This window comes from Mobula hypostoma, chromosome 27 (assembly GCF_963921235.1).
Source record: "Mobula hypostoma chromosome 27, sMobHyp1.1, whole genome shotgun sequence".
Classification (NCBI taxonomy): domain Eukaryota; kingdom Metazoa; phylum Chordata; class Chondrichthyes; order Myliobatiformes; family Myliobatidae; genus Mobula; species Mobula hypostoma.
In genome coordinates, this window is record NC_086123.1 from 27,997,686 (window position 1) to 28,021,334 (window position 23,649).

The 23,649-nt window shown below is 45.1% G+C and overlaps 1 protein-coding gene across 3 annotated transcripts in view; it reads right to left on the minus strand.

Annotated features, from left to right (window-relative positions):
- Positions 1–13,359, minus strand: part of mn1b (meningioma 1b) — a 183,604-nt gene extending 170,245 nt beyond the window's left edge. For 2 of the 3 annotated variants that reach the window (XM_063034454.1, XM_063034455.1), the window contains exon 1: positions 8,776–13,357. In XM_063034454.1, coding sequence (XP_062890524.1) covers positions 8,776–12,403 — 3,628 coding nt within the window. In that variant the 5' untranslated portion in view covers positions 12,404–13,357. Of the gene's footprint in view, positions 1–8,775 lie in introns of all 3 variants that reach the window. The other variant, XM_063034453.1, reaches the window with a different exon arrangement.
- Positions 13,360–23,649: the final 10,290 nt, after the last annotated feature.

A 23,649-nucleotide genomic window follows, 5' to 3' on the forward strand; every position in this document is an offset into this window, starting at 1 on the left:
GGGACTGAACCTCTTATTCTGTACAGATAAGCAATGCTTGAATGAAGTCATCAAACTTTAACTCACACACACACACACACACACACACACAGAACATTTTAATTACTAACAACCCCCTCCACCATCAATGTCTCTTGAACATTGCTTGTTTCCCAACCCACATGAGGCAACAGGTGGAAATTCTCAATCATTAGACTTCAGAACAGGAGGTTTGTTTTTTCTAAGTATGCATTGGTTCCAAAATAATTCCAAATAAAGCACTGATTTAATTGTTCTTCAATAAGTGAGCTATTTACAGCAAGAGTAATTAACACCTTCATTGCAGCCTTCCTCAGCTAAGGCTGAAACTAAATACCCAGCACAGAAATACTCACACAGAGGTGTCATTATCGGTTCCAAGTCACTAGCATAGCACCATTGTTGAAAATGACACCTAACTTATCACTCCCATTTTAAGTTTTGGAAGGATCAATAGATTAAAAATATTAGAAAGCTACCCTTCATCGTCGAACACCAGCTAGACCGCGGTTACAGCAAAGGTGTCCCATCATCATTCTCCCCCACCATCCACTCTCCAAAAAGCAATCTGATCCCCATCTTCCTGGCAGTCTTCAGTCCGGATCAGAAGAGTGTGGATCATGTGCTCTCTAGCATCACAGATATCAGTGCGCAAACATATCAGGCAGCCAGCCAGCAGCCCTTTAATCCCAAGCCATTTCTCTCCCCGACTGCTCTCACTCTTAGAACCAGGCACTGAGGACTGATGTCGTAAGAGGAAGGAAATCAGATTCATATTAAAGAAAACAATTGTGGATCGGCTTCCTGTTAAAAAAATACAAAGTGAGAGAATCAGAGTTGGGGCGAAAACACAAAACAAAAGAGGGGAGGAGAATTTATTTTTGCAATGAGATGTAATGACCTTGGGTCAGTGGAAACAAGTCAAGTCAATCAAGTTATTGTAATTTAACTATATACATGTATATAATCACAAAATGTATATAGAAACAGCGTTTCTCTGAACCAGGGTGTAAAGCATATAGTATACATAACACATGATAACTTATGGAGGTAAGGATAAATTCTACAGATGAATCACATAGAAATAACAAGCTGAAGTGTATTAATATTAAATATTGTACAGTACAGATTAACCAGTGACACTTCGAATATGATGCGTAGATCGAATATAGACTTTCAGAGGAGAATTAGATAAATGCTTGGAAAAAGAACAGTTGCAGGATTATTGACAAAAAAGAGTGACAGGGAATTATTAAATAACTCTTTCAAAAATGGTCCATTCTGGGGCTTATGGTTTTGTGACTCCAAAGCTTGTGGAACAGACTGCATGATGACAGAAATGGGGGGGGGGGGGAGAGAAAAAAAACAGACAATTGCAGGTAAATGCCAACCAACCTTTTCATACGTACAATCAGTGGAGATGTAGAACAACTTATCAAAGCAAGTGCACTGAAGAAATTGGATGCAGTTCCCAAAAAAATTAAAGAATGTGTTAGGCAGCAACAACGTGTGTTGATATCAAAAGAAAGATGGGGCATGTTTCTTCCTTCCTAATAGTTCTTTCCTTCCTTCTCAAACATTCCATTTCCATATCTCAGTAAAACGTGCATTGACCAGCAAGAACAGCGATCACATTGAACTGAACCTCTGATTGAATTTACAGTACGGTACAAAAGTCTTAGACACATACATAGAGCTAGGGTACCCACTACTGTTGCTTAGCACTGTATTTGTCAACGTGGAGCGGAGAGCGAGTTTGTAGATCTGGTGGGAGGAAAGGATGTAGGGAAAGGTGAGGGTGGAGTGCCATGGGACAGGGGGCAGAGAAGGAGTGCCAAAGATATGGGCAGGGGGTGGCACGGGTGCAGGCACATGCCACCCTGAGACACCGGGCAAGGTCAATAAACAATTGGTTTATTGACCATTACAGAAAGTCTCTTTGGTTCTTCCTGCTCCCTTCTCTCTCCCTTCCCCTTTTCCAAACCATGATTCCCCTCTCCCTGCTCCAGCACCACTCTCAGTCCATAATCAAGACCTATATCAGAATCAGGTTTGTCATCACTGACATATGTTATGAAATTTGTTTTCTTTGTGGCATCAGAACAGTGCAATACATAAAATCACTACAGTAATGCGCAAAAGTCTTTTACATCCTAGTTATATGTGCACAGTACTGTAGATTAAAGGCAAAAATTGCTATAATGCATTTCTAGTAACAACAAAATTATTACTTTGGTGTACAAATGCAACTATTCCTAATTCCGATTATTCTGATTCTATATGAAACTCCTGGTTATAGTATTTTGTAAACAAATTACCTTTTCTTTGTACTTTAAAGAATTAATCACTTGGTGAAAGGAATTTCACTCGATCTATAAAGGAATATTGGATGCTGACCTGGCACAGTTTTAATACCGAAGTGAACACAAATCGGTGTGTTATTGAAGCGTCTTGTTTGAAAGAAATTCAAACAAAGTGAAAATAGTTCAGGCAAGTTATCAATCTGTAAATTGGTATGCGATTTCTAATTTAATATCCAGATTACAAAGCAGAGAGCGACTATCAAAGGAGCTCAACCAAGGGATGGAAGAATCAATTCGCCAAGCCAGCACCTGATAGTTTCCACACCAGACAGATCCCACTATGTATTTGCTTAATGCAGTAAATGACACTCATGATCCCATTCTCCTCAGAGTAAACAAATGGTGTAAATTGCAAAGGCTTTAGGAGCCATTTTCAGCATCAATAGATCAAAATTGACGGAGTTTAATTACATGAGCTGTGCATTTTTGTTTTTTAAAAAATGACTGTCGGCGTAAACCAAATTAATTAGAAAACCTAACCGAAAGTGAGACACACTGACACAAATGATCAGCGAAACCTGTATCAAGCCCAGGGTGGCTGGAAACAATTTCGGCAGATGAATAGTCCCTTATTGTACAGAAAATCAAATATCCCCACAGACCATTTCTTGGGATCTCTCCTACAGCAGCCGTTCAATAGATGAATAGGTGGTTAATATAAAGCTGAACAAGCGCTTATTCCCTTCTCTATTTAATGATTACTATTGTGTGGACTGAGCTCCGCAGATTTCATTCCTGTGCTCAGAAACAACCTGTTTGTGTCACGAATATAGAGTTCTTCTTCAAACTCCATCGTTGTTGTGCGGGAATCCCGTATTCTCAAATGTTTGGGGGTGCGAATTCAATCGTATTGCAGTTTGAGCAGACTGCAATGGGATTTGTTTAGAAATTAGAGCAAGCTATGTACGCCACTAATGGATACATATTCGCAGGAGACTGGATGCAAAAACGGGGGTTATCCAGAAAGCAGAATGAAGGGAATTAATAGTTTCAATTTCAGTTCACTTTCAGCCCCCACGCGGAAACAAATAACTGACATAATTCCTGTCTGCAGTGTTCAAAATCTTACCGTGAAATACATATACATAAAAGAAAGCTCTGTGTGTGGGTGGTGTGGAATTATGAGAGAAGAGGGGAGAGTGCCATGTGGGGTAATGAATTCACGTAAGTTTAAGACAGGATAAGTGCGTGCGTGAGGGAGAGAGAGAGAGGACACGTATCGCACTGTCACTCCCACACACGCATAATCTATTCACATTTCCATATACTAGCACACACAGTGAGAAATATTAAGGACTTTCAAGTCAATCAGATGTGCCGGTTATACAATGAGATGGAGAGTTGGGTTAGGTTACGATCGAAATACACCCGAAAACATCGCAGTGATCCAAAGAGAGCTATTACCGCTCATGGTTCGGTTACAGGAACAGAGGTAGATCCCCAAATCCTGGAGTCCCCTACAGGGATAAAGCCCCCAGCGCGTCTACGAGAAGGCGGCTTCTATTTCAGCGGTCTGGGACAAACAACTCACTCCAGTTCCATAATTACCCCCAGCGGGAGCCCAGCGCCCACACCAACAGAAGGGCAGTTCGAGCACTCGTTGTGTTACTGCTGTCTCTCTCCCAGTCCAGATCTTCCCTTCAGTAATTCGAGATTAGTTTCAATCGAAGAAAGTCATCGCAGGCATTGTGATGCCTCTTCGGATTGATAAACTGTGGGTAAAGTTGATTTAAAAGATCCAACGCTCCTCGCAGCACAAGATTCCGAAGAAAAATACCACGGAGAACACAAAAATTTAATCAAATCACCGGGGGGGGGGGGAGGTTATAATATAATATCTCAATTATTATCAGCTCAAAATACCTAAGTAAATTCAGAAGTATTAGAGCAACCAGGACACAATCATGTTTTAATCAGTAATCGTGATATCTGATCTGTGCCATGTCAAAGGAGGGAAAAAAGTTTAAACGAACCATTCTTGCCTGTTTCTGTAGCCTGTGTGTGTGTGTGTGTGTGTGTGTGTGTGTGTGTGTGTGTGTGTGTGTTTCTCTTTCTCTCTCAGCTTGCTTTGCAAGTTGAATTGGGCCCCGGTTCGCGTATCAGGGTGGCTGGGAGAGATCCCTATTAAATTTAGAACGCCTTCCGCATTCTGCCGCCCCCGTGAAATATTTAAAAACACATTCACCATTAGAATCTGCCAATCCAACAACAAAGGATGGTTACGAAGGCTAAAATCCCCGCAGTCTAATCTAATAATCAAATGCCTTGCACTGGCAAAAATTCCATTCCCGGCGTATCCCTTGCTCCTCTCATTTCCCCACTTGTTTCGATTGCCACGGTTTAGCCAGCAGCCCGTTCCCCAGACACTGTCTAGCACCGGAGCAGCTTTTAAGGTTAAAGTCTGGTAGTATTGAAAGCGTTACCCCTCTGAGGACTCCAGGAATGTTTCAGTTCCAGAGAAGCAGATGTGTTTCCCATCACTCCATAGCGCGAAGCAAAACCAACCCGTGCGCTCTGTTACCCGGGGCATTCTTCGCTGTGCCGTACCCTTGTCTTACTAACCTATAGCACATTAAGAGTGTACTCTGAGTATCACACCTGCAACATCACACTAAAAAAATGATTCACACATCAGTACAAGTGTCCCAAATCTGCTATTACAAAACACTACGAATCTAACCTGGAATGTCACACATTGAGAATTAAAGCACATAGACGTGCATTCCTACTATTAGCCACTGATAAACCATAGCGCATTACAATGGGCTCTGTATTTTCCAATAAAACGAGTCAGTTAATGCGTCTAACGCTGGGTAAACCGTTCTTACAACATGACACTGCCGAGCCGCGTTAAAGGCGCTATGTGAATTCAAATTGTTGAATGTCATCTATCAATTTTCTAGCACCTGACCAGCTGCTGCCATCACATTAGGAAGCGACCGGATGTATTTCTAGTTTCAGTAAACTATACAGAAAGTGACAGTGCCGAAACTGCACCGTTACCGCAGATAAACAGGGAGCCTCTCTCAGCACAGGGTCACAGCGGGTAAGGATGCCTTTCCATTCATCCCCTTTGTACCGAGTACAGGATCCAGACACAACACAACTCCCAGGCAGCACAAAGCGAGGATCCAGACAGAACTAGCATTCCCCAATTATTCCAAATTCAATTTCCGAGTATTCGGAATGGTCTCCTCCCGACCAAGCCACCAATCACCCACCCAAACAACAATCCTGGCGTCTGATTAACAAATAGAAAACGGTCTGGACTAATTCACCTCGAAAGCACTTTTATGCAGTTGCAAGAAGTTGGAAAGGGAGAGTGCTAACGAGTGAGAGGGACGATTATATTGCAAACAGGTGCGGCTGCGAGGAGGCGTCCTGTTAGTAAAGTCACCCTGAGTTATAACTGCATCAAAATTACCAGGGAATGCCGCTCTTGGCTGTGTTTTGTGTGGTTTCTGATCGATGACTTTTTTTTTGTAAGAATATATCGTGGCTTCTCTCTAAGATTATTTTGCACAATAGAGACAAAGTTTTACATGTAGAGCAGGTTTGGATTTTGATTGCAATCTTGCGCCCGTCTAGCGGCTGTATTGACCCTTTCCTGCTTTCTGACGATGTCAAGCTTAGCTCCATTTAAGGTTCAAAGTTAAAAAAAATACTCTCGAAGATGCGTGAAAGCGCCCATCTGATAACACCAGGTGCGAGCAAATGGGACAGAGGTGAGCGCATTCATGGGATGCCACCTCCATACCGTGGTTACAGGGAAATCAACTTTACCATACACATCTGAACTGTCAGGCTTTACAGGCAATAAATCAAATCCAAATAATCATTTCAGACAAAATAAACATAACTTCCCCCAAGCACGGGTGCGCCCTCATGCCACCATATAACATCTTCACGGTGGGCCTGGACAAACTACTGGGGCGATGTTTATTGTTTATGAAATAAGTACAGCTTGTTCACAAAACATTTAAAACACTGCGTGTCCGTGTGGGGACGGCCGAAAACATCACGGAAGACAGAGTCGCTCCGAAAACGAAGTCGGAAGAGGGGAGGGTGTGCGAGGTGAGGATGAGTGTATCGGTGTGAGAGTGAGCCTGGTTGTAAATCGCCGTGGTTGCAGCCGTTTGTGCTTGTATATTGGAACTGTGGTCCTTAGAACATGTATTGATAAACAAGAGAAAATGTGCAGATGCTGGAAAATCAAAGTAATTAACACACAAAATGCTGGAGGATTTCAGCTGGCCAGGCAGCGTCTATGGAAAAAAGTCAACAGTCGATGTTTCGGGCCGAAACCCTTCTTCAGGACTCATCAGAGAGTGTGCTTAGTTTCATCTTTCTGTGTATGGGGTGTATATAATTATGTGTAGCTGTAGCCGTGTCTTCAAGAGTGCATGTGTATTAACAGAAACATTTAATTTATGCAGCTGGAGCAATGTCTGAAGAAATTATTAATCCCAACAGAAACAACTTTTGTGACCGCACGTACCAAAGACAAGGAACCTTATGCGCGCCTCTAAGTTTTGTGACCGATTTTAGATGTGGGTGTGAGTCTGAATTTGCGTAGTTGTTTTTAAAGCGTGCATTTGTTGGAGAGAGCCGCGCTAAAACCGGAGGAAACACGGAAACAAAGCAGTTCGTCAATAGTAGATGTTACAGGTCAACAAGTCCACATGATGAATGTTTATTTCAGACTCATTCCTCAGCCAAACCAAGAATACAGCTGTACAGGAATTCTGCTAACCAGTTATTGATCCAGTTGGCCCTAACCGTTGTGAACATAAAAGGCCAGCAAGGACGGCGTGCAACTACATTTAAAAATGGAAAGAAGATTCTCAACGAACCGATTTATGTCCTTGCAGTGGCGGAGCTCAGAGAATGCTGATGTGCGTCTCCCCTCCACAGACCCTGCATGTTAAACACGCCCGCTTCACATTACAATACTCCTGTGCTGAGTATTAAATAGAACAAAGGAACTATCCGAAGAGCTATTTCTGCACTTTCGCACTGGGGAGACTGTGACGATCGCTTTACTCTGTTGCAAACTTCTCCATCTCCCACCTACCTACCTCCTAGCCCTCCACCCCTCAGCTACCCCTCCCCCTCTCCCCCCCACCCCCACCCCCGCAATCCACTTTCAGAGAGGAGTTAAAACCGTGTCAGCCCGATAATGTGTACGTGTTAAGAGCCAGGCAGCCAAACCACAGATGGGAGCTGGCAAGCAAGGAAAGAGCAGCACACAGCTGCAAAGACCTGTTGTGTAGTTTCGCCAATAAATTGGAGATAGTCCGCTTTAAAACTGAGGCAAGGAAATTATTGTTGAGGAAATTTAAATCGGAATAAACCAATATAGCTTTGATTTCCAATATATCTCTTCAAAACGTATTGAATTATAAATCTGATATTAATGGAATAGAAAGTTTTATGAGATTTATCTCAAACTGAGCAACTCCTGAAAAAGACTGTGTGCCTTGAACCTAAATAATCAGTGATTTTTTTTGTATGTCGATAACAATAGTATTAACCCAAGCTTCACTGAAGCACTCTGCTAATTAAGCGGTAACAGAGGTGTGGGCACCCCTCGTCCTCAAACCAGTGACACACACACACACACTTCAAATAAACTTCCAATGAATATATTTGAAAGTAATGCTGGTGGCGTGCGCACTCAGTGTACTGCCAAGTCGAACTTTAAGCAACCCAGTGTTCCTCTCTGGCCTCTGATCAAACGCGACAACTCCTCGGGAGGTCCACAAAGGGTTAAATTAACCAATGTTAAAGACGGAACGCTCACCAACCAGACTGGGGGGGATTCAAACCCTGACGGCCTGTCTATTGCTTTCTCGGGTAGTTCCTTCGGATTCCCGTGTTTACAACTTGTCTTAAAAGTCCCCAATTTCATTTACGACCATATATATACATATATTTAAATTATAAAACGATTAGTGTTAGTTGAAGGACGTTACTATTGCTAAAGGAATTGAGATGGTTCTGTTTGTAATGGATTTTCACTGCTACACATTAAGAAGGCAAATCTTCCTGGAACCTGATCAGCTCGCCCTCAGTCAATTATCAATTCATTATAGAAAATGTTAGTTCTTTGGGAGAACAAGTATTGTTCTTTAATTTGAAAGTGAAGTCACACATCTCTAACTCACAAACTCTTGCCTCTCTTCACCACCTTATTCTGTTTGGTCTACAGAACTAATCCAGCCTGTAACTATCTACCCAAGGAGAGTGCAAACCGCCATGGTTCTCTCTGGAAACTTCCCCTTCCTAATCTGTATTGAGAATTGGACAGCCACAGATACTCTGGTCAGACTGACCACTTAGCGAGATATAACGTGGTTTGTGGATCTACGTAAAAGAGAAACTAAGAAGTTACCTTCTTTGTTGGAACTTGCGGGTTTGGCCTTTTCCCAAGGTGCCATTTGCTTGTCTTCATCCTGTGGATCCATCATGGCCTTGTCGCTAGGCATGTACCAGGTAGAGTTATGCTCTGCCATCAGTGACTCAATGTCTATCGTGCTGATGGCAGCTTTGCCATTGTCCGTGCCGCAAGCGGCCAGTTCTGTGTCCCCGTTCTGACCGGGGCACTCGACCTTTTTGTTCTTCATTGCGAGGGGCTGGTCTTCGGATATGCTGAACTGTTGCCGCTGCAGCTGGATCTGTGCTTGCAGGATTTCCAGCGGGTGAATCTCGTCCTGCGCTGACGTGCTGGTTGGAGTTCGGACCTGCTCCATCCCGGGAGTGCCCGGGTGCCCACTCCCGCTGCTGCTGAGCCCGAAGCTGTCAGCGACAGCGCCCGCATTAGAGGTAGTGTTGCTGTTGGGATGTGCATTGAGCATGGCGTGACCCATCTGTTTCAGGCCGTGCTCAACCCGTTGCAGTTTGGGGGAACTGGTCATTAACCGCGTGGATTTGGATAGGTTGTTGTCAGAACTCGATGACACCTCGTCCTCGTTCGCATAATTGTTGTTGACATCGTCGGAGAAGTCGACCTGGGGTGAACTGCCGTCGGACTTTGTCACGCTTTGAATCCCACTGTCCAGGGAAGACATGAGGTCGGGTTGGTCTGGGAGTAGCAGGTCATTCCCCTTAGCCCAGGATGGCGAGGTGAGGGACTTATCCTGCGGGGTCCCACCTCGATCTCCGCCGAGTGAGGACTGACCCTGTTGCCCGGGACTGACCACTGGATTCACATTCTCCGCTGAATACTTGTCAAAGAAGTTCCCTGGGCTAACGTGGCCACTGTCTCTTTTCCTCCTCCCTCTCCCTCTCCCGGCCTGTCCTTTGCTCTCAGTTGGAACGGCCTCCAGCCCATAGTTTGGGGAGAGGTTGCATTCGGGCGGTGTGGGCTGGTTCTGGCCCTGCGTGCAGTTTTGGGACGCTGGGGCGGCCAGTTTGCCGCTCCCGTTACCGGATACCCCCATCTGGTTGCTTTGAGGCGTGTTGCTCTGGAAGTATTCGGGACCGTTCCCAGAGCTCCCAGTGGAGGCGCCACCGACGCCCCCAACACCGGCCCCACCACCGCTGCTCGGGCCTCCGCTCCCACCATCCTGCTCGGTTTGACTAAGTTTGCGTTTCCCTTCGTTCTGGTTTTTCTTGTTGAATGTGACATTGAGGTTCGGGGCTCCCAGACTCGCAATCATGTTCTGGCAGGCAGTGGAGAGGGCGGCGAGGCAACTCTGACCATAAATGGTGCTGTCCTTAGCACCCGGCTTACTGAAGGAGCCCAAGGACAGGGAGCCGATCTTGCTCATGGAGGGGCGCTGGTTGGGCTGGAATTCGTTCTGGGCCGGGTAACTGCCGGGGGATGGAGGTACGCCCGCTGCGTTGTTGTGCGGATTGGCGGATCTACTTGGGCCCCCAAACGGAAAGCCCGGCTGCCCGCCAATTTGGGGCCCAGGGAAGTCGGGGCCTCCTCTTCTGTCGGTTGAGGTGTTAGGCAGGCCGATGCCCGCACTGGGGGACTGCATTTGAGAGACATTGCCCATATTGCTGCCAAACTGAGAGTGCATCCCAGGAGAGTGCAAACCCTGTACATGTCCCTCGCCTGGCATTCTCATTGACTCCTGCATACCCAGTCCGTTCCCACCTGTCCTGAATAACATATTTGACCCATTCTGCGGCAGGTTCATCTGGACAGATTCGTGGGGGCTGCCGTCAGTAGCCACAGCGGACCCACCGAGCCTTCTCTGCAGCAGGTCCCCAGGAGGGTGCGGACCCGCAAACCACGAGTTCTCCTGGGCCATGGGTGGGTTCTGAGGATCAAAATTCGACATCCTGCCGCCGCTTTCCCGCTCAAAGTTCGGCTGGGACAGCGTTCCCACTTGGCTGTTGTGCGCCATGCTGTTTTGATTGACATCTCCATGGTGGCCCAGATGCTGGAGATCGGATTGCCTCATTCGGTGCCGCTGGTTCCGCGACACCATTTGCTTAAACATTATCAGCATGTTCTGGCGCTGCTGTAAGGACTGCTGGTCGGTCCCCGGGTGCTGAAGAGGGGGACCGTGGGGGAAGCCTTCTGGGCCAGGGGGCGAAAACTCATTGGGCAGTCCGGGGTAGGCAGACGGCGACAAATGGTTTTCCAAACTCGCGTTATGCAAACTGTTACCACTCCAAGTCGCACAACTGTCCACGCTGTGGTTACTGGCAAAGTCAAACCTGGGCCGCTTCGCCACGTTGAGGTACGGGGCGTCAAAATGCTGCAGCCTCTGGTTAGCCTGATGTTGAATGTTGAACATTGGCTCGCTGTAAGGGTGGACATTTCTGTTCTCAAGTCTCTGAATCGGGTATTCAAACGGAGCGTGCTGATTCTGCAGCATCGGCCCATTGTCCTGCACGCTGGAGTTAGGAGCGCTGGCCTCCGCTTGCTGTTGCCTAGGTATCGCTGGGGGGCAAGAGTTCTGCCGTGCAAGCAGACCCGCCTGTTGCTGCATTAGAGGATTCCTGGCAGCGACCCCGGGCTCCATGCCCACAGACATCTTCCGAGCATTCCCAAACCTCTCGTAAAACGCACCATGCTGCTGTGGAGGGTGGACTTTCCCCACGCTCACCATGCCCGGCGCCCTGGGCAAGGCGGGGCTGCCGGGAAAGTTACTGCTGGGCACCTGCCTGCCGGGGCCGCCGTAGTGAGGGAGTTGTGCGCCGGACTCCGAGGAGGAAAAGACCGGCATGTCAAAGGGAGGGTCGCTCGGGTAGTTGTATTCCATCGAGTCCACAGGCGGCTGGGTCTGCAGGCGCCTCTGCTCCAGTCCGTGTGCCTCGGATGAGGAAGAGGTTGGAAGCCCATGGAAAGAGGCAGCGCGGTTGGGGGACTGGTCCAGAGGTAGACAAGGCGTGTGATTAGATGACGGGGTATGGTGCTGGTGGTAGTCCGTCAGGTTCCCTGATCTCCCCGGGGCGGGCTGCTGCTGCTGCTGCTGTTGTTGCTGTTGTCCAAACGCCTCGCCTCCCCCGCTACCTTGGTTCTCGGCCATGGGGTCGTAAGTTTCTCCGAAGGCAGGCTGCTGTCCGCTCAAGGGGTTACTGCTGTAGCCGGGCGCCCCCAGGAGCCGCCCCCCGTGGAGGCAGGAAGGACCGGGTTCAGATCCGCAGAAGCTACCGCTGAAGTGGTGGTGGGCGTGCGGGTGGTGATGGTGGTGCCCGTTGGGGAAGTAGGCGTGGGCTGCCGAGGGCTGGGGTTGAGCCTGGGGCTGGGGGGGAGGAGGAGGTGGAGGAGGCTGCGGCTGGGGGGGAGGCGGCGGCTGGGGCATGGCCCCGGCCCCGTGCAGCTCCGAGTGGCCCCGGGTGTGGAAGGCGTACTGCTCACCGCCCAAAGCCGGGTTCATGCCCATCCCCAGCATCGGGGGCTCGCTCAGGGCGTTGATCCCCTGCTCTCCCATGGCACTGCCACCCCCGCCGGGGAAACCCGGGCCCTTGTAATGCCCCGACATATCCAAGGCAGCTTGGCCGAAGTTTCTCTCCGCTCCTTGGCCACCGCTTCTGCTGAACTGATTCAGCCCGAACATACTTCCCAAAGCCCCGATCAATACGGCATGACAGCCGAGCCCCCGGAGCTATCTTCACAGTCTCAAACACAGTAACAAAAATACAATAATTAATGGAATTAAAATAGCCCAAATCAAAATAAAACCATAAAAAGTAAATTGTGGGGAAATAAAGATTCCGGTCGCTTCAGTATCCAAGGTCCAAATATTATTTTAAAAATGTCTCAAACACAATGAGAAAGGTTTGCAGAGAACTCACCCTGCTTCGGGATCACATTGTGATTGCTTTATCTCAATAATGTCACTTCAGCCTTCGTTTAAGCATTTTGTTGTTCTTTCTCTTCTTTTTAAAAATAATTCTTGGATTTTATTATTTATTCTGAATCTCCTCTTTCTGTCCTTGATTTTGACAAGAGGGATGAAACCTCCCAGCTCCGTTCTATTCGGGAAAAAATAGGGGGTTGAGTTTTTCTCTCCCTCTCTCTCTGTTGTCCGGCGATTAGTCCAGAGAAGGCGGCGGGATGAGATCGGGCAGAACGCGCTAGGACAGTGCACTCACTGCCCGCTCACAGTGGCTCCAAACTTGCAGACATCCAGTGACTTGAAATCCCCGGAGCAAACAAATCCTGACTGGAATATTGTAGTTGCAATTCGCGTTCCCTTGTAAAAATGTTGATCCAACACATGTAAGTGAGCACTGTCTGTTTTCACTCTTTCTCTCTCTCTCTCTCTGTCTGTCTGTGCGTCTCTCTCTCTCTGTCTCGATCACTACTGCTGGTTAGAGGAACACAGCCTGATCTCATCCCCCGGAAAGCCAGCAACAAGTTTGCATACTGGTGTCTGCAATCAATTTCAGCCATTATTCCTCCACCAATCATTGCTACGCATGCTCCTGGCCAGAAGGCGGGGCTTGGAGTTAAGGTGGACCGGGATACGTCCCTCCCTTAATAAAAATGGAAAGACAAAGAGGAAAATGGACAAAAAAAATCTGAGGGAGAGGGAGAAAGAGAGAGAGAGGGAGGGAGGAGTTCGACTGGGAGCGGAGAGGGGGGAACCACAAAGTAACACAGGATCTTGATTTCGAGTCAAGCTGATCAGCTAGGGCTCATCGATAAACCAACTGTATTTAGAACAATATTGTGCAAATACCACTGGACAATGTTTTAAATAGCTCTGCTCGCCAAGTTATACAGATAAAAATGTTGGCGAAGGAAGTTAAAGATCACTCCGGGGGAAAAAGGGGTCGCTTCTTGTGGCTGAGAGTTTAACGGACGATTTCACCCCGATGTACACAGCAAGAGCCGGAACATTACATTTTGTTGTGTCTGTCCGCGTAAACCGTGTAAAATAGGGAATTAAATGATAGTTGTGTGTTAGTGCTGTAAAACTCTTACCGAGGAATTAATAAAGATGTTCTCCGGAGAGAGGGACAAGGGTGCCAGTATCCATTCAGTGTACTTACTATTTCAGTTTAATCAAGTTATTACAATGCTTCCCCCGACTTTTTCCTCATTTGATGAACCGTGGTGTTCACGATGCAAAACCCTCGATAATTAAAATTATATTCCAGCGTCGGCAATGCCTCCTTAAACAGCCCAATTAGTCTTCAGGGGCTAACGAATGCAATTCTGTTGTGATGCTAAAATCAATAGTGCAATTTAATATCTCCTCCTCACTTTATGAAATATTTATGCCAATAACCTCTAGTTAAAATGTTTAAACCTTTATGTGATCTGAGCGCAGAGTGGCGGAGGCTTGAAATTCATCCCGCGATTAGACACAAGGCAAGGGCTCCGCTTCCTCACCGCAACCCGATCCTCCTCAGAGGAACCCAAGGAGCAGCTTCTCTGGGAATGGGAGTTCGCACGCACCGAGGATATTACCGCCAAAAGAACAGGCTTTAATTCAATAATCCCAGCTATTCATGAAATAAAATTAAATGCCAATGAATTTAGAAACTCCCAGCTCTGCACCGTTTACGTCTAGGTAAACATAATTAATTCTCCAGAATACATGTTAATTTTAGGTCAATTTCTCCTCGGCTGCAAAATCAGTCTGATATTTTAATTTTGAAAAAGTTTCGAAATGGTGAAGTTATAATGACCCGAGCTGTGTCCGAGTGCGTGAGGCGGAGGGGGATTAATGTATTGCAGTGGTTTTTTTTTTAAAGAATCTCTGCTCTGACTGTTATGGAATCCAAGGAGCTGAAGCTAGTGATTAAATATTGATCCTGTGTAATTAGTTTTCATGTGGGCCATCCGCGTGGTGATGTTTTTAGGTATTGAGTAACAGCGTCGAAATGAACTTCGACACTGAAATTATTAGTTAGGATGTGACAGGCTGGGGGAGATTTGAACGAATTTGCATTGTGATCTAGCAGAAAGAAACAGCTTAGAATAAAAAAAAGACGCCCATAATAAACCTGTTCTATTTATTTAGTGCTTAAAGTTTAATAAAGTAAAGAATGGTGTAAATACTTGCGACTGATAGTGTAGAAATATTTGTCATGAAATAATATTTATAGATAAATATATTATCAAATCAACGCCAAAATAAACAGTCGGAGGTTTTGTACCTGAATCGCAGGTGAACTCCATCCTTTGTCTGATATGAATTGCAGAAGAGAGGTATTTATTTAAAATGTTAATTGTAAAACAGCCCTTCCATTTTAAGAAGTTTAACTGCAATTCTTCCCTATCGATCAGAATCCTTAATTCCCTATTCTTTCTTAAGTCTTTCATTTACTATTAACGTGTCAACCCTAGGATATAGTCTTGGAAATGTAATGAACATAAATACGTACATATTGTTGTGCGTATTTAACCAGGAGACAATTATAGAACAAAATATATATTTCTCTTGCAGAGCAGAGGCGCCGTTTTCTTTCCCAACCCCGCCCCCTCTCTTGCACACACAAAGCGCTGGTTCTTTGTGGTTCCAACGCGGATACGTGAAGGCCCTTGCACACGTGAATACTGCCATCTTGTGGCTTTGGTTGGAATAGTCCACAGAAAGAGCGGCGTTCTGATGTCTTCAAACACGAACGCGGTTAAAAATAACTACAGGCTGGCACCAAAAAAGGCGATGTTTCATCATCTCTCTTTTCACGAGCTGAAGGTGCAGTTGTGAAACTAGCTGCTACTTTATTCTGAACGGGCACGTACCCTGGCAGCTTTTAAAAGGGTAGTGGCCCCTTGTTACCAATACCCCAATTTCCTGGAGTAGTATGTCAGCCTAGATCGGATGCGGTGGCCACCGGCATCCTACATTCCTAAGAGGAAAAATAATTCCCCTTAGTCTAACCATACCAAGTCATCGCTGTTTGATTAGCAAATACGTATGAATTGGTTTCAAAGGCATAGATAGGTACCGTCCGACCCATGCCAATCATTTCGCCCATCGACATTTGTCCACATCTTTCTATGTCTTGCCTGGTAAATGTAGGGATTGTATCTGCCTCTACCTCTTCTGCAGTGTGAGTGCGACTCTCTCTACATGGGGGGAAAAAAAACTTTCCCCTCAAATCCCCAGGGATGGATCGTATTTATCCCAGAGTGCTGAGAGACCAGGGAGGAGATTAGTGAGGCCCTGACTGTCATTATCTGAATGTCAATGAACGCAGACAGGGGGTCAAAAAGATCAGCGTTTTGTAAACAGGCTAATGTGCATAAATTCACAAAAGGATGACAAACCAACACCAGCTATAAGAACCAATTAACAGCATTTCATGTAATATGATGGAGTTAATTACAATAACTATATTTGAGGAGCTGTAGACCATTAACCTAGTCAGAGGCAGTTACCGGGGGAGTACAAACCTCCTCCATCCCGGAACCAACAATCCAAATTTTGACAGAGGTTTAGCAGGAAAATCTGTTAAATTATTAACTCAAAGCTGGGATGAGGTGTGAGGGGAGTCAGGGTGGAATTCGGAGTCAGCCATCAGGATTGATATGAAAATGGCTTAAGTAAAAGCAAAAGAAAAAAAGCTAGGGATTCTGCAGATTCTGGAATCCAGAGTAACACACTCTAAATGCTAGTGGAACCCTTTAGGCCAGGCAGCATCTATGGAAAAGAGTAAACAGTCGATGTTTCGGGCCGAGACCCTTCATCGGGCTGAGAGATAATGGGGAAGAAGCCAGAATAAGAGGGTGAGGGGAAGGATGGCAAGCTAGGAGATGATGGGTGAAGCCAGGTGAGGGGGAAGGTAGGTGGAGGGTGGGGGGAGGGAGAGAAGTGAGAAGGTGGGTGGTGATAAGTGGAGAAGGTAAAGGGCTGAAGAAGAAAGAATCCAATAGGACAGAAGAGCAGACCATGGGGGAAAGAGAAGGGGGAAGGACACCAGGCAAAGTTGATGGGCAGGTTCAATGGTGAGGAGAAGAGGAGAGCGAGACTGGAGAATGGAAGAACAGGGAGTGGGGTGGGGGTTCGGGGGGGGAGAAGATTTATCTCAGAACAGGCTAGTTAGGTTTGACTGAGGTGCTTCAGGCATTTGGTGATTAACCCTGCAGACAATACAAACCTGCAGGGCCAAGGAAATAACAACCTAAAAGCTACAGAATGACTTTGAACATGACATGCCAGCAGGTGAACAACAGCAAATTTAATATAGTACAATTAAAATGTTAACTGCCACCCAGAGAAAGGAAATAATAGACTACACCCGCTCCACTAAACTGGATAATGAAGAATAGGCACTGGGGTCTCAACAGCTTCAATATGAAACATTATATGGCATTGGTCAGACCAGACCAAGTATTGTGAGCAGTTTTGGGTCCCTTATCAAAGAAAGGACGGTGCAGAGGAGGTGCATGAAAATGATCTTGGGAATGAAATGGTTAAGCTGAAGATGCACATTTCTCCTTCCCCATCACGTTTCTTGAACTCCACTCTCACTAAGTGGTTTTGGCTGTGTTAAAGATGTTATGTAAATCGAATCAGCTGCTGTTACTGCATTGTACTGTATATCTGCTGATATTTGGAATGGCTAAAGAAGACCTGGAGAGGATATTTCTGACAGTAGGGGAGTCTAGGACCAGAGGGCACAGCCTCAGGATACAGGAACATCCCTTTAGAATGAACATCCCTTTAGCCAGAGGGTGGTGAATCTGTGAAATGATTGCCACAGACGGCTGTGGAGGCCAAATCATTGATTATATTTAAAGCAGAGGTTGATAGGTTCTTGATTAGTCAGGGGTCGAAGGTCATACTGAGAAGAGCGGAGAACAGAGTTGAGAATCAGCCATGATAGAATGGCGGAGCAGACACAATGGGGCAAATGGCCAATCAACCTTCCAGCTCTTGGCTCCATCCATTCCCCTCCTGTCTTCTCCTATCATTTCGGATCTCCCCCTCCCCCTCTCAAATCTCTTACTATCTCTTCTTTCAGTTAGTCCTGACGAAGGGTCTCAGCCTGAAACCTCGACTGTACTTCTTCCTATAGATGCTGCCTGGCCTGCTGCATTCACCAGCACTTTTTGTGTGTGTTGCTAATTCTGCTCCTATATCTTATGCTCTTATGTCAAGTCGAAGCAAAATAGTTATCAATCAAAACTGCACCATGTTACAGAAAAGTGAAGTGCTACAAATACACAACAGGTCTGGGAGCGTATGGGGGGGGGAATTGAATTAACTCAAAATAAATATTAAACATCAAGAAAACAGATACTAAAAATGTGAAGTAAATACAGAAAATACTGGAAACACACAGCAGTCAGGCAGCATCTGTGGAAAGAGAAATAATTCTAGTGAAGGGATTCAAACTTGAAATGTTAATGCTATTGCTGTTTCCAGAATCTTCTGTTCTTATCTTACTTACTTAAGCCCACCACTGCCACTGGAGCACAGGCTGCCAAAAGCAGCTCGCCTAAGTTCCCCACCTCGGGCCAGTCCTTCATATTATCTCTGGTATAGCCCCTTTTCTCATTCTTCTCCCAGGGATGAAGCCTTTGGAGCACCTGTTGGCGTTTCTGCAGCACTGGGCTTTTGTAGGACAGGACTGCCGGCCTCATACACAAATTCCTCCTTTCGTAGCCGGGCTTAGGACAACTCATGGCGGAGTTTGTTCTTATCTGAGTCAACTCAAGTCTCGTTCAGACTTTATTTGTAATTTGTATGCAGCTTTTCAGTAATTCCAGTGTATTTTTTCTATGCTACTGTAAATGCCTGGAAGAAAATGAGTCTTATATGGTGTCATATAAATACCAGCATCCAGGACATCATCAAGGAACGATGCCTCAAAAACATGTCAAGGACCCTCATCACCCAGGACATGCCCCCTTCTCATTGTTACTATCAGGGAGGAGGTACAGGAGCCTGAAGGCACACACTCAGTGACTCAGGAATAGCTTTTTCCCCTCTGCTATCCGATTTCTGAATGGACGCTGAACCCATGAACACTACCTCACTACTTTTTTGCTCTCTTTTTGCACTACTTACTTAATTTAATTTCTAAGTATATATATATATATATATAAAACTTTTAAATATAGTGTTGGCATGTGGCCAAGTGGTTAAGGCATTCATCTAGTGATCTGAAGGTCGCTAGTTCGAGCCTCAGTTGAGGCAGTGTGTTGTGTCCTTGAGTAAGGCACTTAACCACACATTGCTCTGTGACGACACCGGTGCCAAGCTGTATCGGCCCTAGTGCCCTTCCCTTGGACAACATCGGTGGCATGGAGAGGGGAGACTTGCAGCATGGGCAACTGCTGGTCTTCCATACAACCTTGCCCAGGCCTGCGCCCTGGAAACCTTCCAAGGTGCAAATCCATGGCCTCACGAGACTAATGGATACCTATTTTATATTTATATATATATATATATATATATATATAGAGAGAGAGAGAGAGAGAGAGAGAGAGAGAGAGAGAGAGAGAGAAAGAGAGAGATACTTTTTACCATAATTTACAGTTTTTTATTATTATGTATTGCAATGTACTGCTAATGCACAACATCAAACTTCATGACATATGGCAGTAATATTAAACCTGATTCTGATTTGGACTCTGATTTTGATAATAAATTCACTTTTGAACTTTTTTTGTACTTAGAACTCTTTGATGGTTATATCATGACAAGTTAGAACACATCTGGCACACCAAAATGCGATTTGCCAATGATGCCACTGCAAGTAAATTTTTCTTGGCACCTGTGCATGCATGTATTTGCGCATATGATAATAAACTTTAACTTCGATTTGGAGTTCAAAATAAGATGTTTTATTTAAGGTGATATGATAGGGTAGTGGCTAGCACAACGCTATTACAGCCTGGGAGGTCAGAGTTCAGAGTTCAATTCCAACATCATCTGTAAGGAGTCTGTGTCCTCTTGTGGAATGCGTGGGTTTTCTCTGGGTGCTGCTGTTGCCTCCCATGGTCCAATCAGTTAGTACGTTAATTGGTCGTTGTAAATTGTCCTGTGATTAGTCTACAGTTAAATCAGGGATTGCTGGATGGTGAGGCTCAAAGGAACCAAAGGACCTATTCCACACTGCATTTCAATAAAAAGAAAATGAATATAATTAATTCTATTCCTCTCTCCATAGACAATGATTGACCTACTGAGTATTTCCAACAGTTTAATTTTTTTGAATTACATATTTCAGCAGCTGCAGTTTTTTGGCTTTTCACCGCATCATTCCTGCAAGAGAACCACAGCCTTGTCATGGTTTAGAGTCTTGTAGGCCTCAGTGTTCCAGAGAGCTATGTTGGCTGGAGTCAGGACTTTACGCTTTGGCTCTAGGTAGGGTCATCCATGCCAAACAGGTCAAAGGGTAGAGGCCAGACTTAGAGTGGTCCACCAGTCCTCCAGGTTTGGGGGTTCAGCTCAGGGCTAACAAGCCTGACTGGTAAAACAAAGTTGTTGAGGAAACAGCAATGATGAATCCTTCTACATCTTAGTGCGATGGTATTCACGAGTCTCCACCGAGGTCTTGGATGATGACAGCAGTGAAAACCGAGAGAAAGCTACTGAATGATTTAGGAAGCTTGAACACCTCCAAAGATGGAGGACAATCACTGCTGCCCTAAACACCAGCAGCGTAACGGGCAGTATTACATCATTAATAAAGGAGAAGGTAAGTGAGTGTGGATAGTGACCTAGCTCCAGTAAAAAGGGAAAACAATTATAACCACCAGAACACAGTCAAAATGTTAGTTCCTGGTGGTGGATTGAGTGAGACATAAAGTTAAATATATAAATGTAAAGGTGAGATATCTGAGAAGTGAATTTGCACAGTTATTTAGGATTGTTAATGACATTGACATTTGTTCCACAATACTAATTTATACTCAAAAGCAAAATCCTATGGTTACTCGAAGTCTTATGTAAGGACAAGAAACTTTGAAGTATTCTGTAATTCAGGCAGCATTTTGGAAGAAAAATTAGTTAATATTACATCAATCTTCCTTTATTAGAATCTGAACATGTTGGAAAGGTAGAAAAATTAAGCATGAACAGACAATTGTGAAGGTGATTGAAGACTGCAAGGGGAGGTCTGTGATAAGGTGGAAGGTAGGAGAGTTTGACATACAAAAGATGCAGGATCGCAGGTAATGGGAAGGAATCCTCATCTGGGCATAGCAATGAACTGGCTTTGTGACTGAGGACTCACCTTCATGAACTTTAGCTCTGAGTGTTATTTGCTTACATTTTATTGTTTGCACAATTTGTAAACTTTTTCCCCCACACTGAATGCTTGATGGTCTTCTTAATGTGTTCTATTAGTTTTTTTTGTGACTGTCTGTAAAAAGATGATTTTCAAAGGTTCATTTTATTATCAAAGTCTGTATGCTGAATACAACTCTGAGATTTGTCTTCTCCAGATAGTCATAAATTGCAGAAAACCATAAAGGTAGTTGAAAGAAAATACATCAATCCTGCCCGCACAAAAATAAAAGGAAACAAAACTCACAAACCCCAAACCTCCCAACCCCTCCCTCGCACAAAAACTAATGGATCACCTGCATGGAGAAACAACAAGAACATCAAACCCCAAATTCCCCAGCCCGCCAATCAGAAACTGGAAAGAATGGACAAGAACACAGAAAAAATACATAAAACTGAAAGAAGCCAATATGAACTACAGTCCAATCTATAAACCCTAGAACTTCAAGAACATCTCCAAGAGTTCAAGGTTGTACATAGCATACATACTTTGAACTTTAAAATAAAGGCTGCACAATGGGGAAAGCTACAAAGTCACCGCCTCACATCTCTAGCTACCCCGGCTCTACCCTGATATATAGAGACATTCTGACTCTGTGAACCACAGGAATTTCCCAGGGTGCTCTAGATTCGATCTACACCCCAAAGACTTATGGGCAGGTGGGTTAATTGTAAGTTACCTCAATGTGTAAGTGTGTGGTAGAATATGGAAGGGGTTGATGGGAATGTAGAAGAATAAAATGTGATTAGTGTAAGATTAGTGTAGATGGATGCTTATGGTTGGCATGGATTATTTCTGTACTCTACAGCTCTATGATTAAAAGTTCAAAGTTAATTTTTTCTCAAAGTACATATATGTCACCATATAGAACCCTGAGATTCATCTCTTGGATGCATACTCAATAAATCCATAGAATAGTAACCATAACAGAATCAATGACAGACCCACCAATTTGGGTGTTCAACCAATGTGCAAAAGACAACAAACTGTGCAAATACAAAAAGAAAGAGATAACAACAATAATAAATAAATAAACAATAAATATTGCGAACATGAGATAAAGAGTCCTTGAAAGTGAGTCCATAGTTTGTGGAAGCATTTCAAAGATGGGGCAAGTGAAGTTGAGTGAAGTTATCCCCTTGGTTCAAGAGCTAATGGTTAAGGGGTAGTAACTGTTCCTGAACCTGGTGGTGTGGTTCCTGAGCCTCCCACACCTTCTTCCTGATGGCAGCAGCAAGAAGAGAACATGTTCTGGGTGGTGGGGGTCCCTGATGATGGATGCTGCGTTCCTGCAACAACTCTCCATGTGGATGTGCTCAATGGTGGGAGGGCTTTACCCATGACAGACTGGGCAATGTCCACTACATTTTGCAGATTTTTGTTCTATAAATAAAACGAGGGCCTAAAGAAGTAAATCTGAATAATGGAATCATTAATGAACTTTTTTCAATGCAGCACTGAGACTGCAAGGAATAATGAAATGTTGTACTTCCAGTTTATCGTGAGCCCCTTTGGAAGCATGTTGGAACCTGAAGAGAGAGGGCAGAGTGAAAGCAGGATAGAGAACTGAAGAGGCAGATGACTGGGAACTGATGGTCATACTTGCAGACAAAAATGTATTTGGCAAACCAGTCACCTGATCTGCTAGTCTTGAGGAAACGACGATGTGAGCATTGACTGCAGCATGTTAAATTGAAAGAAACACGTGCAAATTGAAGGAGTGAATCAATGGTAGGTGCTGTACCTCTTCTGTTTGCATAAGTTGGGGAGATATAAAAGGCAAGGGATGTTGGAAGCCATTTAGGAGGGAGCAGTACCTTGGACTGCTGAAGATGCCAGGAAGACAAAGATGGGTTCACTGGTGGCAGCACTTTGGGTGTGGCAGTAATGCTAAAGGATGATCTGTTGAATAGACAGGCTGACGGGTGGATGATGAGAATAAGATTGACCTTCTGAGAGCGGGAAGGTGAAAGTAGAAGTGAAGGAATTGGAATAGGAAGAGTTGAGATGGAAATCAGGGCCTTATTACCACGCAGTACAGGACTGGCATTATTTTTAACAGTATTTAATGAGCCATCATATGTGGAATTGGGCGGTGGGGTGGAGATACGTCTCTACCAAAGGAGGTGTAAGGCACTCCTTCCCTCCGCTAGCCTGCAGGTCACCCTTGGGCAAGGTGTCGCCCATACTTAGTGCCCTGATCAGGGTCCCGTGAAGCCGCTGGAGCAGGTGGTGGATGGTCGTATGAGTAGCTGGTGCACATCACAAGTCCTGGTTATGTGACCATTGACACCAGGCAGACAATCTTTGAAGAGTATTGATAATGGCTGGGGTCGCCCGTCTTGTAAAGACACTGCCCTGAAGAAGGCAATGGCAAACCACTTCTGCAGAAACATTTGCCAGGAACAATCACGGAAAGACCACAATCGCCCACGTCAAATGACACAGCACACGATGATGATGATGACATATGTGGAATATCACTTGTTAGGAAATGAGTCACAAAATTGTTTGTAGAGCATTTAAAAACAATATTAGCATTAGGAATTTTGTACCTTGCTTTCCTCCATGACAGCTTCTCAAATTTCAGCGTACATTCATA